This window comes from Chrysemys picta, chromosome 11, assembly GCF_011386835.1.
Source record: "Chrysemys picta bellii isolate R12L10 chromosome 11, ASM1138683v2, whole genome shotgun sequence".
NCBI lineage: Eukaryota > Metazoa > Chordata > Testudines > Emydidae > Chrysemys > Chrysemys picta.
This window is the reverse complement of record NC_088801.1, coordinates 21,014,302-21,028,053: the sequence shown is the minus strand read 5'-3', so window position 1 is coordinate 21,028,053 and position 13,752 is coordinate 21,014,302. Positions and strand designations below refer to the sequence as shown.

Below are 13,752 nucleotides of genomic sequence, written 5' to 3'. Positions count from 1 at the left end.
ACACAAATGACTGAAAAGTCAGATAAAGATGTTATTAAATAATGTAGGTGTTGTGTTGAAGTTTGAGAGGCCTGAGAGCAGAATCAGATTTTTTTCATGGACATATTTTCTAATGTTTGGAGCAAATGACTGGGTATTTGGCGGCTTTCCCACTGGTTTGCTGAGCAATCTTGGACAAATCACCTAGGGCCCCATTACCAAAGGTATTTAGGAACCTAACTCACATAGGCACTTTTGAAAATCCCACTAGGCACCCATCAGCATCTTTATGTACGCAGGTTCTTTTTGAAATATGACCTTAATCTCTGTGCCTCAGTATGCCAAACTGGAAGTGGGACAATAATATTTACCTACTGTAGCATAATGCTTTGTAGTAATATATAAATGCAAAGTGAATACATATGCATATATTATTATTGTTGCTGGCAAAATGCTAGTGGATAATGGACTGTGTTAAGGAATGAGTGTTGTATGCTCCTCCACATTATACAACATATAGGGGACCAATTTTCATTGACTTAAAAGGAAAACAAGCAATAATCCACTGCTTGAGTGAAATAATTTAAATTTCTATTCTCTATTGAAATGTCATTTTTCAATTGTTGGATATATGAAAGTATGTCCACAGTACTTCCATAGTAGTTCCTAACAATCATAGAGTGGAGGTGAGGTTATAGTGTATTGTGGGTGGCAACTGTCAACACCATATGAACACTGAATGCCCCATTTTTCCTAACAGTGACCTTTCACAGAAGGATGACTCTCTTGAGTCAATATTAATTTGCTCTGCACATCATAAGAACTCTATCAGGGTTCATAATCTGCATTTGCGATTGAGGAACCAATAAGATCAAGATAAAGGATCTTGAGCATACCCTGCTGCTGCCGATGGGTAGCTACTTGTAATCAAGGGTGACATAGAAGAATTTAACATTAGGCTTATAATTTAATAAATACCTTTACCTCTTGATCCTTAGTCTTTCATACAGGTTTTTGGTCATACTCATTACCCTGCCTGTCTATGCATCATTCTGGCGGATGGCACAGAATAGTGTGGTATAATTGCATGGCCACTTTTTCTGTTACTATTTCCTGTGAAATAGCTCCCATTATGACATTTTTTAGCAATAGTGGGGGAGCAAATGTCCTTGAATATCTTATATCCATAAGGCATGAAATCTTGGATGGTAGTTACTGTAAGTCATTTATTATGGACAAATATGATCTAAATTTTAAAATAAAGCAAAGACCATTAGTGTGCTCTTTATATATCCAATAATTATATATTTTTTTCTCAAACTTCATTTATAGATTTCAGAGAATACTATTATATAGATAATATTAATGGTACCCAGGCATTTCAGATAGGTAATAACTGGAGTATCTCAGAGACCACTATGATTAAATGCTGAATTTAATGGTGAACATGGTTCATGACACCACTCTGTTTGTGTTCCTGTTGAAGTCCGTTTCAAAACTCTGTTAACTTCAATGGAAACAGGATCATTGCCCTTTCTTAATTTCTAGAGCAAGTTCAAGTAATGCATATGAAATCTTGGCATGTAAAAATTGCCTTTAATGTATGTATGTTTATTTAAAATTTTTGTAAAGTACATAATTAATATGAAAATGGGATATATGTAGTAGTGAGTACAATTTGCACAATCTCCCCTACCATTCATATGTTGCTTGTGTTTTTAATCAATAAACTCCTTGAGGCAAGGACTGTGTATGGGCATCATCTAGCACACTGCAGACACTACCAGAGTATTACTACTTCTAATGGTGTGATAGTGTTTATAAGGGTGGGCAAATGCAAACCAAGTTCCCTTATTAACATTAAGAAATTATACCAAATAAACCTAAAAAAAATCGATAGAAATGAAAAATATTGATTTTTACTAGGTGTTAGTTGAAATTCACTTTATTTTTGTATTTCATTATAATAATCCCCAGGCTCTGAAGATCAAGTTCTCTACATTGCTAATGACACTGATATCCTGGGTTTTATATATCCATTCAACTACAGTGATGTTCATCAACAAATTTCACATGTTGAACATAATTCAAGGATAACTGGGATGGATGTATATTATCAAGGTGATATGATTATTTGGAGTACTCAGTTTAATCCAGGAGGTATTTTCTACAAAAAGCTCCATGGCAGAGAAAGAAGACAAAGTAATAGTGGTTTGATCGTAAGTAAACCAACCTCAAAATTACTTATTTCTCCTTTTCAATGATATATATCCATTTTGTCTAGGTTGGAGAAAATATTAAGTTTATACAGATGCATATGCTATGTGAAATAACAAGTTTTACTTGATCAGGACTTTATTCAAATTACATGTGCTTCAAAATAAATAACTAGTACCTTCCTTACTTATAAACTCTATGGGACAGTAATATTCTGGAGAGGGCTTTGAAGGGTTTTCTGGCTATAATTCTGCCATGAAAATGAAGGTTGTTATGCTTTACTTGCCTGTGATTGAGATCGCCCCCTCTCTGGGTACCACTTAGACAGATGATTTACCTTGTAGATGATAAAAGTACTTGTAGAGCAAAATTCAAGTAAAGTGCATTTAATATTAGTTTGCTCCTTTAATTATAGTTATGAAACTTAATTTCATTTAAACAGGAAAACAAACAAATTGCTTCTCTCTTCCTATATACCTTGTCTCTGCAAACACATATATTCCCCGGTACAAGTTTATTACAGGCTAATGGAGATATTTTTTGTTAAACTATTGGCAGCACATCACTGATACAGGAAGTCTGAGATCTGATGTGGATGTAACTTAATATGTGTGTGTGTGAGAGAGAGAGCTTTCAGTGGAAGGAAATAAGGAGACCTTGACATAATAAGAATTATTGAAAAAATATAAAATGACAAAAAATGGAGTAAGGCTATAAATTGGTATACTTCCAAAAATTCTGAAGGAATTTAAGAGTTGCTAACAATAATAAGCAACCTCTCATTAAAATCAGTTACTATACCTGAGAACATGTACCCACAGTAAGCCAGATCTTCAGCTGCTGTCAATCACCGTAGCTCAACCTTTAATAAAGACCTAAGGGGCAATCCAGGAACACTGACTGAAACAATAGTTAAAAATGAGGGAGAAACCACCACTGCTTTGTGAAGTAAAACTGTAGAACACTAATCTCTTAGAATTCTTTGATCATGTAAACAAAGTTATAGATAAAGGAGAACCAGGTGACATAATTTATTTAGACTTTCAAAAAGCCTTTGACAAAGCCCCACACAACAGGTTATTAAGGAAACTAAGTAATATGAGAGGTAAAGTTCTGTCATGGATTATAAACTGGCTAAGAGACAGAAAATAAACAGTCTGTTGACTAAAGGGTCAATTTCCTTGTGCATCTTTAAGTAGCTCACCATTTAAACTTGCTAATAGGACCTTGTGGAGTTGATAAAGGATTTTACTATCACCTCTTTTAGAGCCACTCCAGATTCTTTGATCTATGTATTTTCTCTTGTCTCTTCTCAGGCTGTTTTTCACTGCTTTGTCCTTTTTTAACACCGATCTTTTTTTACTGGGTCTTTTTCTGGAGGTATTTTTGAGTAGCTAATATTTGCTTTGGTTTGTTTCCTTCTTTCACACGGTTCCATATATCCTCAGTTATCCAGAATTTAGGTTTGCTTATTTGGAAACCAATTACAGTTGTTTCGGCATCTATGATACTGTCATGGAAATAGGATATGTCAATGTTATCTTGTAGCATCTGAAAACTGTTGTTCAGTTTAGTTTGAAATTGCTGCTGTAATGTCTTGTCTATTCGCCATTGGCTGTCAAATTTCTTGGTGGTTTTAGGGGTTTTGTTTTTGTTAAGTTTGATCTTCAACCTTGCCACACACAAATGTGGTACTTCTGATGTCAGCTTCCACTTATGCTATGACATTGTGGAGAGTTGATCTAAATTTCCTTCAGTACATATATGGTCACTCTGGTTCCTGATAATCCCTCTAGGAAATTCCACATTACCATTTGGATTTTTTTGTGGGGGAATAATTTTCCACCAATTACAAGCCCCAAGACCAGCACAGTTCTAGCAGTCTTTAACTGCTCTGATTTTGGGAACCAGGGCTGTGCTTACTCATTACTTTTCCCTTTTGTTGTCATAGAGTTTAAGGCCAGAAGTGTCCACCAGATCATCGAGTTTGAAATGCTATACATCACAGGCCAATAGCACAATTCAGCCACCCCCACACTAACCCAACAACCAGAATTAAACCAGAGTATTACCATCCCCAGGAAACTGAACTATTCTGTGCACAGGCAGAGAACAGGAGGGACCGAGGTATTATCCCCAACCTTGGCATTGAAGTCCCCCCCTTACTAAGCAGATGTAATGCTTGGGAATATTGTCAGTCAGAGGTTGTAGACAATAGAAAAACTGATCTTTGATCTCATTATTGTCTCTGTCATTTTCATGTATGGTATTTGAAACCTATCTTGGAGCAATTGTCTGTTAATTAACTTCTAGTGTATAAACTGTTTTTTCTATTTGGAAGTCTTAATTAATGATACTTCCTCTGAGTGGTAATCGTTTTATTTCTCTGAATATATTCTGACCTTTTCACTTTTGAATCACTTTTTATCAGCTCCTGGCCATCGACATTCACTTAGTCCAAGGATTTCATGATTCTGTTCATTCAGTTCTTTCAGCATCTGCACCGTTTTTATTGTTGCAGCCATTGTTCTAATGTCCCTACATTCATAGTTTGTTTTCGCCATTAATAAAGAATTTCTCAGAGTCATGGCTTTCCCTCAAACCCATTGTTTCTGCTGAGACAGAACCCATTGCTTTGGCCTGTTGCTTGCCAGAATGGCTGCCTTGTTGCCTTTCTATAGCTTTGCTTTCCTGTGAGGATAGGTTGTTGGCTTTAACACTCAATCTCCAACCTGGAGGACCAGTGGAATACTTTTCCTGTTGTCCTGGACCTTTGACCTATCCAGCTTGGGCAACCTAACTAGGAGTTAAAATTCCCACTGGCATAGTTCTCGGGGTTAATGGAGCACACAAGCCTTTGCACCACATCAAGATGCAGGCCCCAGAGAAGGGAGGAATGGTTTGAAAAAGACAAATTTGACGCCACTCTTTAATGAAGAATAAGGGGACAATCAGTGCAATGGAAAGGCAACACATTTAAAATGGATAGCAACCAATTGTCTGATCTGGTATGATTGTTCCTATATCACAAGTATTAAGGACTCTGTTATATTGGAATCCTGTTGCAAGACTTAGTGGATCCTTCTTATAACTTCCCTTCTAAAAGGAAGGAAGGATACTATAACATCACCATGGGATATGATTTTCATGTATTTAAAAATGAAAAGAGAACATATTCAGTATTTCATATTTATTCCTTTCTTAATGTATATCATTATATTGCTAACTGACCTAAATGTCACTTCATCCACTTCCGCAGAAATGCTGAGTTTTTTTCTTAATGTATTTTCAAGTAGTTTTTACTGGAAAGTCAAATGAATATTGATTGGACATTTTACAAAAAAAAAAAAAAAGCAGCTTGGATCTGCATTAAGGACATTATCACCACTTCCGCTAAGGGTAATAATGTGACCTTTGTGCCTGTGTTTATGTAAGTGTTTCAAAATTAGATAATTGATTACATATTCAATATTTTTATTTTATTCTGTTAATTAGTATTAATTCCTGATACTTGTGTTCACATGATAGATATGGACTACCTGAACATGGACTCCATAGTACCATATTCTCCTCTAGACTATAAAATCTCTTCTAGCTGTCATTTCTCGCTTACCAATCAGCAGACTCCTCTAAGTATCCTTCATCCAATTTCATTTCCCTGGGAAATGAATGTTTTTCTCTTTTTACCTTCTGAGAGGGGGAGCCAAGTTGAGTTTATCTCGGCTGTGCGTGAGGATAGTGAAGTGAAGGAAAGGTGGACAGATCCAGCTCTGCTATATGCTATGTCCCTTCTAAAAATTCAGGGAAGTTCCTCCACTGGCTTTCTAGAGGTCAGGGTCAAGTCACAACGGAAACTTGGGAGGCTAAGCTCAGTAGGTACGTTTCAGTGCAAAAGTGGCAGATATCTATGTCTAATTAATTCAGCTAAAAACAGCTCTTCAGTCTCTTAGAAAGGTTTTTATTTGGACAGTCTGGGGGAAGAAAAGGTGGGGAGTGGGGTGGTTGGTGAAAACTGGTAGGGTAGGAGCTCCATTCTGTGCAGGTAAGGGGACACAAGAAGAACAGTACAGCAGGGCTGCCCAGAGGATTCAGGGGGTCGGGGAGCTGCGGCCAGGGCCGGCTTTAGGCACCACCTGGCCCGATTCGAAGGAGCTGCCGCCGAAGTTGCGCCGCTGTCTTTGGCGGCAGCTCAATCGCTGCTACGGAGGAAGGACCCTCCGCCAAAATGCCGCTGAAGACAGCGGCAACGATTGAGCTGCTGCTGCCAACAGTACCGGGACTTCAGCGGCAGCTCAATCGGCTGCCGGTACCTTCGGCGGCACTTCAGCAGAGGGACCTTCCTCCGCAGCAGCGATTGAGCTGCCGCTGAAGACAGTGTGGGGACATTGCAGGGCCCTCTTAGGGGCGCAGGGCCCGATTCCAGCCCTGGCTGCAGTGCTTGTACTCACCCGGCGGCGGTCTGGGTCTTCGGCGGCGGAGGGCCTTTCAGATGCTTTGTGTCTTCGGCAGCACTGAAGAACCCGCCGCCAAAGACCCAGAATGACTGAAGGGCCCCCTGCCGCCGAAGACCCGGACTGCTGCTGGGCCAGGGTTCGCGGGGCCCCTGCGCAGCCCTGCAGTACAGAAGATCTGGCCCACTGACCCATCATCTCTTAGACTCAGGTTTCACTTCACTGTGGATCCATGAAGGTATGGGACATAACGCCTGCCTCCTCTAGACCTCTTAAAACTCCACAAGGTGAAACTTACATAGTTTTCTGGACATTCTGTCCTCTTCCTTTGGCTACTCCGCTTGGGGAGATTATATATTCCTATAATTCCACATACTTTTGATTCATTGAAGAATACTTCTGTCTTTCAGCCAATCCAAAGTTGTAAGCAATGATCCAAAATACTCTAGATTCACTCTCTGCTGATTCCATCTTATTCTCCCTATTCAGTCAAATCTTTACTTTCCTTGGCATTCTATCACACTATCTGTATCTGTGCTTAAAACTAAATAGACTCACCTCAACTTTGCTGATATTTTCTATTTGCTGCAGCATTTCTCTGATCCTTCCCTATATTTTCCTTATGTGGTATACTGGAAGCCACTAGTCAAGATGCATCTTCCCAAACTGCGCTCGTCATTCAAAGTTTTTTTTTTTTCTTTTTTTCAAATCAGTCAGTGAATTCCCAAAGAGACTGTAAGACCATAGGCATCTCTGATAGACCTCTGTTATGTTTGTGAAGCACTCATCTCCCCCTGCTCTAACACATAATTGATCAGCAGGTTAATTAGTTTTCCAAGCAATCAATATTACTTTAATGCTGGTGCTTAAATTTGGTATTTGGAAATTTGGAAGTCTGACAATTCCTTAATTGTAACTCAGGTTTTTGAAGTGATAAAATGCCAAAGGTTAAATCGTATCTTTTAGTCTAGATTGAGCAGTACCTTTCATCTGTAAATCAGGGCAGTAAACTTGAACAAGCCTCACCTGTGTTTGTAAGTAATTACATTAATACAAAAATCCCTCAGATGAAATTACACTGAGGGATTAGCTTTCAACAGATAGCTGCAGATTTCTATAAATCTATGAAACAAGTTAAAGTTTGATTCAAATGGATGCACTAAAAGAATTCAGAGTAGATATCAACTCTGACAGAAGCAAAAGATGCATGCATTTTGATCCTGTGAAAACTATATAATTAAGCTGATGATAAGTGATAAAGCTAGTAACTGACATCCTTTGAAACTGGATACATCAATTAATTGGGACAAGAGAGAGAGAGTTGTTGTGACTCAAATTCAGATACTGTTTTTGGTGAAAGAGCATAGAAAGAAAACTGGCAATTAGAAGAATTGTAGTCTAACAAGAACAGAAATACAGTTTCTCTAAAGCTTTCTGTATATTAGCCTGTAATACAGAAGTGACTCGCCCTATACAAAGCAATTGCTAGACTATTTTTCTAAATGTATCTTTGTAGAGTTAGAATATTACTTATGGGTTTATTATTTATGGAACATAAAATCATGTTTAATAATTTAGTAATTTTGCCTTTTACAAGCAAGATTGAATAAATTGTGAATGCTGTGTTAATGCACATTAAAAATCAATACTGTAGGCAAATTGCTATTTAACTAGTGTTGCAAATATTTAAGATATATTAAATGCAAAAGATGTAGTTTCACAAATTCATTTTCCAGCATATCCTCTTTTTTTTTTTTCCAATCTTTCCATTCAATCCACTGTTTCTTTTAAACAGTTACTCTTATTGTTTTTCCATAGTGTTAACTATGGAAACATTGACTGCTAAGGATAAACAATTCTTCTTAAAGTATTGTCTGCACAGATCCATACATAACTCCTCGCTTAACGTTGTAGTTATGTTCCTGAAAAATGCTACTTTAAACTAAATGATGTTAAGCGAATCCAATTTCCCCATAAGAATTAATGTAAATGGGGGGGTTAGGTTCCAGGGAAATTTTTTTCACCAGACAAAAGACATTATATACATATACAGTATAAGTTTTAAATAATTTTAAACAAACTATTTAATCCTGTATTCACCACTGTGATTGTGAAGCAAGGTGACTGTAAATTAGCACCAGGCCCTTCTTCCTTGCTTATGGGCAAGTCAGTGTTGGAATCCCCAATGGCTTCAGATCCAAAGGGCAAAAAGGGTCCAGTTGATCCCCTTTGGACCAAGTTAGAAGTCAGTATCATCTGATGGTTGCTTAATAGACGGTGTTAAAGGAGCTGAAGGGTTGTTTGTTGCATGATAACTGAAGGCTCCAAAATTTCAGGATTATTCTTCCCTGATCTATATCTAATATGGCATTCTCTCAGTTTTGGGAATAAAATATTGCTCTATAATCAATAATCGTACTGTGATAGTTTCTAAACCCTATGATGTTACTGTGAATTTTTGAAAATCTTCAGTACATAAGAACATACGAACAGCCATACTGTGTCAGACCAGTGATCCATCTTGCCCAGTACCCTGTCTTCTGACAGTAGCTAATGCTAGATGCTTCAGAGGGAATGATCAGAACTGGTAATCATCAAGGGATCCATCCCCTGTTGCCCATTCCCAGCTTCTGGCAAACAGAGGTTAGGAACACTTCAGAGCACAATTTTACATCTCTGCCCATCCTGACTAATAGCCATTGATAGACCTATCTTTCATGAACTTATCTAGTTCATTTTTGAACCCTGTTATAGGCTTGTCTTCACAACATCCTCTGGCAAAGAGTTCCACAGGTTGACAGTGCATTGTGTGAAGAAATACTTCCTTTTATTTGTTTTGAACCTGCTGCCTATTAATTTCATTTGGTGACCCCTAGTTCTTGTGTTATCGGAAGGAGTAAATAACACTTCCTTATTTACTTTCTCCACACCAGTCATGATTTTATAGATTTTTATCATATCCTCCATTAGTCATCTCGTTTCCAAGCTGAAAAGTCCCAGTCTTATTAATCTCTCCTCATGTGGAAGCTAATAATTTTTCTTGCCCTTTTCTGAAACTTTTCCAATTCCAATATGTTTTTTTTGAGATGGGGTGACCAGATATACATGCAATATTTAAGATGTGGGTGTACCATGGATTTATACACAGACAATATGATAGTTTCTGTTTTATTATCTATCACTTTCCTAATGAGTCCAAATATTTTGTTAGCTTTTTTGACTGCCACTGCACATGGAGTAGATGTTTTCTTGAGTGCTAACAACTAATTTCGACCCCATCATTTTATATGTATAGTTGGGATTATGTTTTTCAATGTGCATTACGTTGCATTCATCAACACTGAATTTCATCTACCATTTTGTTTTGTGAGATCCCTTTGTAACTCTTCTCAGTCTGCTTTGGACTTAACTATCTTGAGTAGCTTTATATCATCTGTAAATTTTTCCACCTCACTGTTTACCCCTTTTTCCAGATCATTTATGAATATGTTGACCAGTACTGGTCCCAGTACAGACCCATGGGGGGCACCACTATTTACCTTTCTCTGTTCTGAAAACTGGCCATTGATTCCTACCCTTTGATTCCTATCTTTTAACTAGTTACTGATCCATGAGAGGACCTTCCCTCTTATCCCATGACAGCTTACTTTAAGAGCCTTTGGTGAGAGAATTTGTCAAAGGCTTTCTGAAAGTCCAAGTACACTATATCGACTGGATCATCCTGGTCCACATGCTTGTTAACCCCCTCAAAGAATTCTAGTCATTTGGTGAGACATGATTTCCCTTTAGAAAAAACATGTTGACTCTTCCCCAACAAATCGTGTTCATGTATGTATCTGACAAATCTGTTCTTTACTATAGTTTCAGCCAATTTGCCTGGTACTGAAATTAGGTTTACCAGCCTGTAATTGTCAGGATTGCCTCTGGAGGCTTTTTAAAAAATTGGCATCACATTAGCTATCCTCTAGTTATTTGGTCCAGAAACTGATTTAAATGATAAATTATATACCACAGTTAATAGTTTTGCAATTTCACATTTGAGTTCTTTCAGAACTCTTGGGTGAATACTATCTGGTTCTGGTGACTTATTACAGTTTAATGTATCAATTTGTTCCAAATCTCCTCTGACACATGAATCTGGGACAGTTCCTCAGATTTGTTACCTAAAAAGAATGGCTCAGATTTGGGAATCCCCCTCACATCCTCAGCCGTGAAGACTGATACAAAGAATTCATTTAGTTTCTCCTCAATGGCCATATCTTCCTTAAGTGATGCTTTAGCATCTCAATTGTCCAGTGGCCCTACTGGTTGTTTAGCAGGCTTACTGTTTCTGATATACTTACATTTTTTGCTCATACTTTTTGAGTCTTTGGCTAACTGTTCTTCAAATTATTTTCTAGCTTTTCTACTTATATTTTTTACATTTCACTAGCCAGCATTTATTCTCCTTCTATTTTCCTCAATAGGATTTAACTTCCACTTTTTAAAGAATGCCTTTTTGCCTCTAACTGCTTCTTTTACTTCGTTGGTTAGCCATGGTGGTATTTTTTGGTCCTCTTACTATGCTTTTTAATGTGGAGTATACATTTAAATTGAGCCTCTATTATGGTGTCATTTAAAAAGTTTCCATGCAGCTTGCAGGGATTTCACTTTGGACACTGTACCTTTTAATTTCTGTTTAACTTCCTCATTTTTGTGTAGCTCCTCTTTCTGAAATTAAATACTACTGTAGTAGGCTGTTTTGGTGTTCCCCCATCCCCAAAGGGATGTTTAATTTTATTATGTTATGGTCACTAATATCAAGTGGTTCAGCTGGATAGTTGAAATCCCCCATTATTTTTGAGTTTAATTTTATAGCCTCTCTAATCTCCCTGAGCATTTCACAGTCACTATAACCATCCTGGTCAGGTGGTTGGTAGTATATCCCTATGGCTATATTCTTATTATTCAAGCATGGAATTACTATCCATAGAGATTCATGGTAGTTTGGTTCATTTAAGATTTTTACTTCATTTGACTCTAGGCTTTCTTTCATATATAGTGCCACTCCCCACCCCAGTACAACCTATTCTATCCTTCCAATATATTTTGTACCACGGTATTACTGTCCCATTGATTATCCTCATTCTACCAAGTTTCTGTGATCCCCGTTATATCAATATCCTCATTTAATATGAGGTATTCTAGTTCACCCATCTTAGTATTTATATTTCTAGCATTTTTATACAAGCACTTAAAAATTGTCACTTTTTAGCTGTTTAACATTCTGTGATGTAATTGAATGGGACTCTTTTACATTTGACTGTTTCTCATCATATCTTACCCATTTTTATAACTTTCTATCCTCTCCTCCTTACTAGGATATAGAGAATCTCCATTAATAGATCATCCCCTAAGGGATGTCTCCTCCACACCTGTCGGCTTTCCTTCACCCCTTCATTTAAAAACTGCTCTACATTCTTTTTAATTTTATGTGCCAGCAATCCGATTCCATTTTGGTTTACGTGGAGCCCATCCTTCCTATATAGGCTCCCCATTTCCCTAAAGGTTCCCCAGTTCCTAATAAATCTAAACCCCTCCTCTCTACACCATTGTGTCATCCACGCATTGAGACTCTGTAGTTGTGCCTGTCTAACTGGCCCTGCACGTGGAACTTGAAGCATTTCAGAGAGTGCTACCATAGAGGTCCTAAATTTCAATCTCTTATCTAGCAGCCTAAATTTGGCCTCCAGGACCTCTCTCCTATCCTACATGTACCACAATCACTGGCTCCTCCCTATCATTACATGTAAGTCTGTCTAGATGTCTCAAGAGATCCACAATCTTCACACGCAGCAGGAAAGTCACCAAGTGGTTCTCTCAATCATCACAAACCCCAGCTACCTGTTTCTAATGACCAAATCCCCCATTACTATTACCTCTCTCTTCCTAATAACTGGAGTTCCCTCCCTGAAGAGGTATCCTCAGTGCAAGAGATACCCTGACATCATCTGGAAGGAGGGTTCCCACTATGGGATCATTTCCCTCTGCTCCAGCTTGATGTTTTCCTTCCCTGAGATGTTCATCCTCCTCAGTAGTACAAAAGCTGTCAGACCAGAGATGGGACTGTTCCTCTGTGTAAAATTAGTCTCCACAGCATAAAGTTGTTGATCTCAAGTCTAACCAGCTGAATCACTCTGCAGAGATAATAGAGATCCTAATTAGTTAGAAACAACACTATTACAGGATGAGAATTTGCTTGCAACCCCAAACTCTCAAATAAGTGAAAGTATATTTAGTTGCAGAAATTACTGTACAAAATATTACTAAAATTGTGTATCCTTTATGTTCCTATTTATTTATTCTTATTCTGTCCTGTTAGAGGGCTGCCGTCAGCATTGTTACTGGAACCCCGTCATGCTCCCGACATATAATGGTTAATGACAAAAGTAGGGGGATTGTCTGCTCACTGTACCTGAAATTAGGAGCCCCAACCCCATTCTCTACCTTCTTTAGAAGATGTCTCCTCCTAATGTGATCCCAGTTTTTCAGGGTACCGGAGGCTGTACTGAACAAATAGCTGCTCTGGCTACCTGCCAGTTTCAAACAAAACTAATTGTACAGCCTTACCTAACCACCAAGGCCCTGGGCTGCTGAGAAGAAAGTGGGGAAAAAATCCACACTGCTCAGGCCAATCTTGTAGTAAGGGAGAAATTTATTTCTCAAACTCCAAAAGGTAACTAGCATGAGGCCCCCCAAGCCCAGGCCTACTCTAGTGAAAAGAGGGACGAGGACAGCTTTTCTTCTCAGCACAGAATGGCAGCCTGGGAGGGGAGTGAAGGACCCGTCACCGAATTGCCGCTGAAGACCTGGACGTGCTGCCCCAATAACGGACGGAGTGCCGCCCCTTTCTATTGGCCGCCCCAGGCACCTGCTTCCTTCGCTGGTGCCTGGAGCCAGCCCTGGCCTGGATAGAGGGAAGGGGTTAAAGCCCTCAGTGGTGGGTACACAGGAGCCATTAGGCTTATGCTTTATCCTGTCATTCAACCAATCAGCCCCCCTCCTCAAGCCCACAAGAATGCTGAGTGCTCGGAAGAAGGGAAGCAACCCACAGGTTGCCACAGGT

At 38.6% G+C, this 13,752-nt stretch overlaps 1 protein-coding gene across 1 annotated transcript in view; it reads left to right on the top strand.

The window, feature by feature from the left end:
* Positions 1 to 13,752, top strand: part of LRP1B (LDL receptor related protein 1B) — a 1,261,104-nt gene that overhangs the window by 1,152,429 nt on the left and 94,923 nt on the right. The window contains exon 78 of the mRNA XM_065561615.1: positions 1,957 to 2,198. Within this exon, the coding sequence (XP_065417687.1) occupies positions 1,957 to 2,198 (242 nt within the window). The remainder of the gene's footprint in view (positions 1 to 1,956; positions 2,199 to 13,752) is intronic.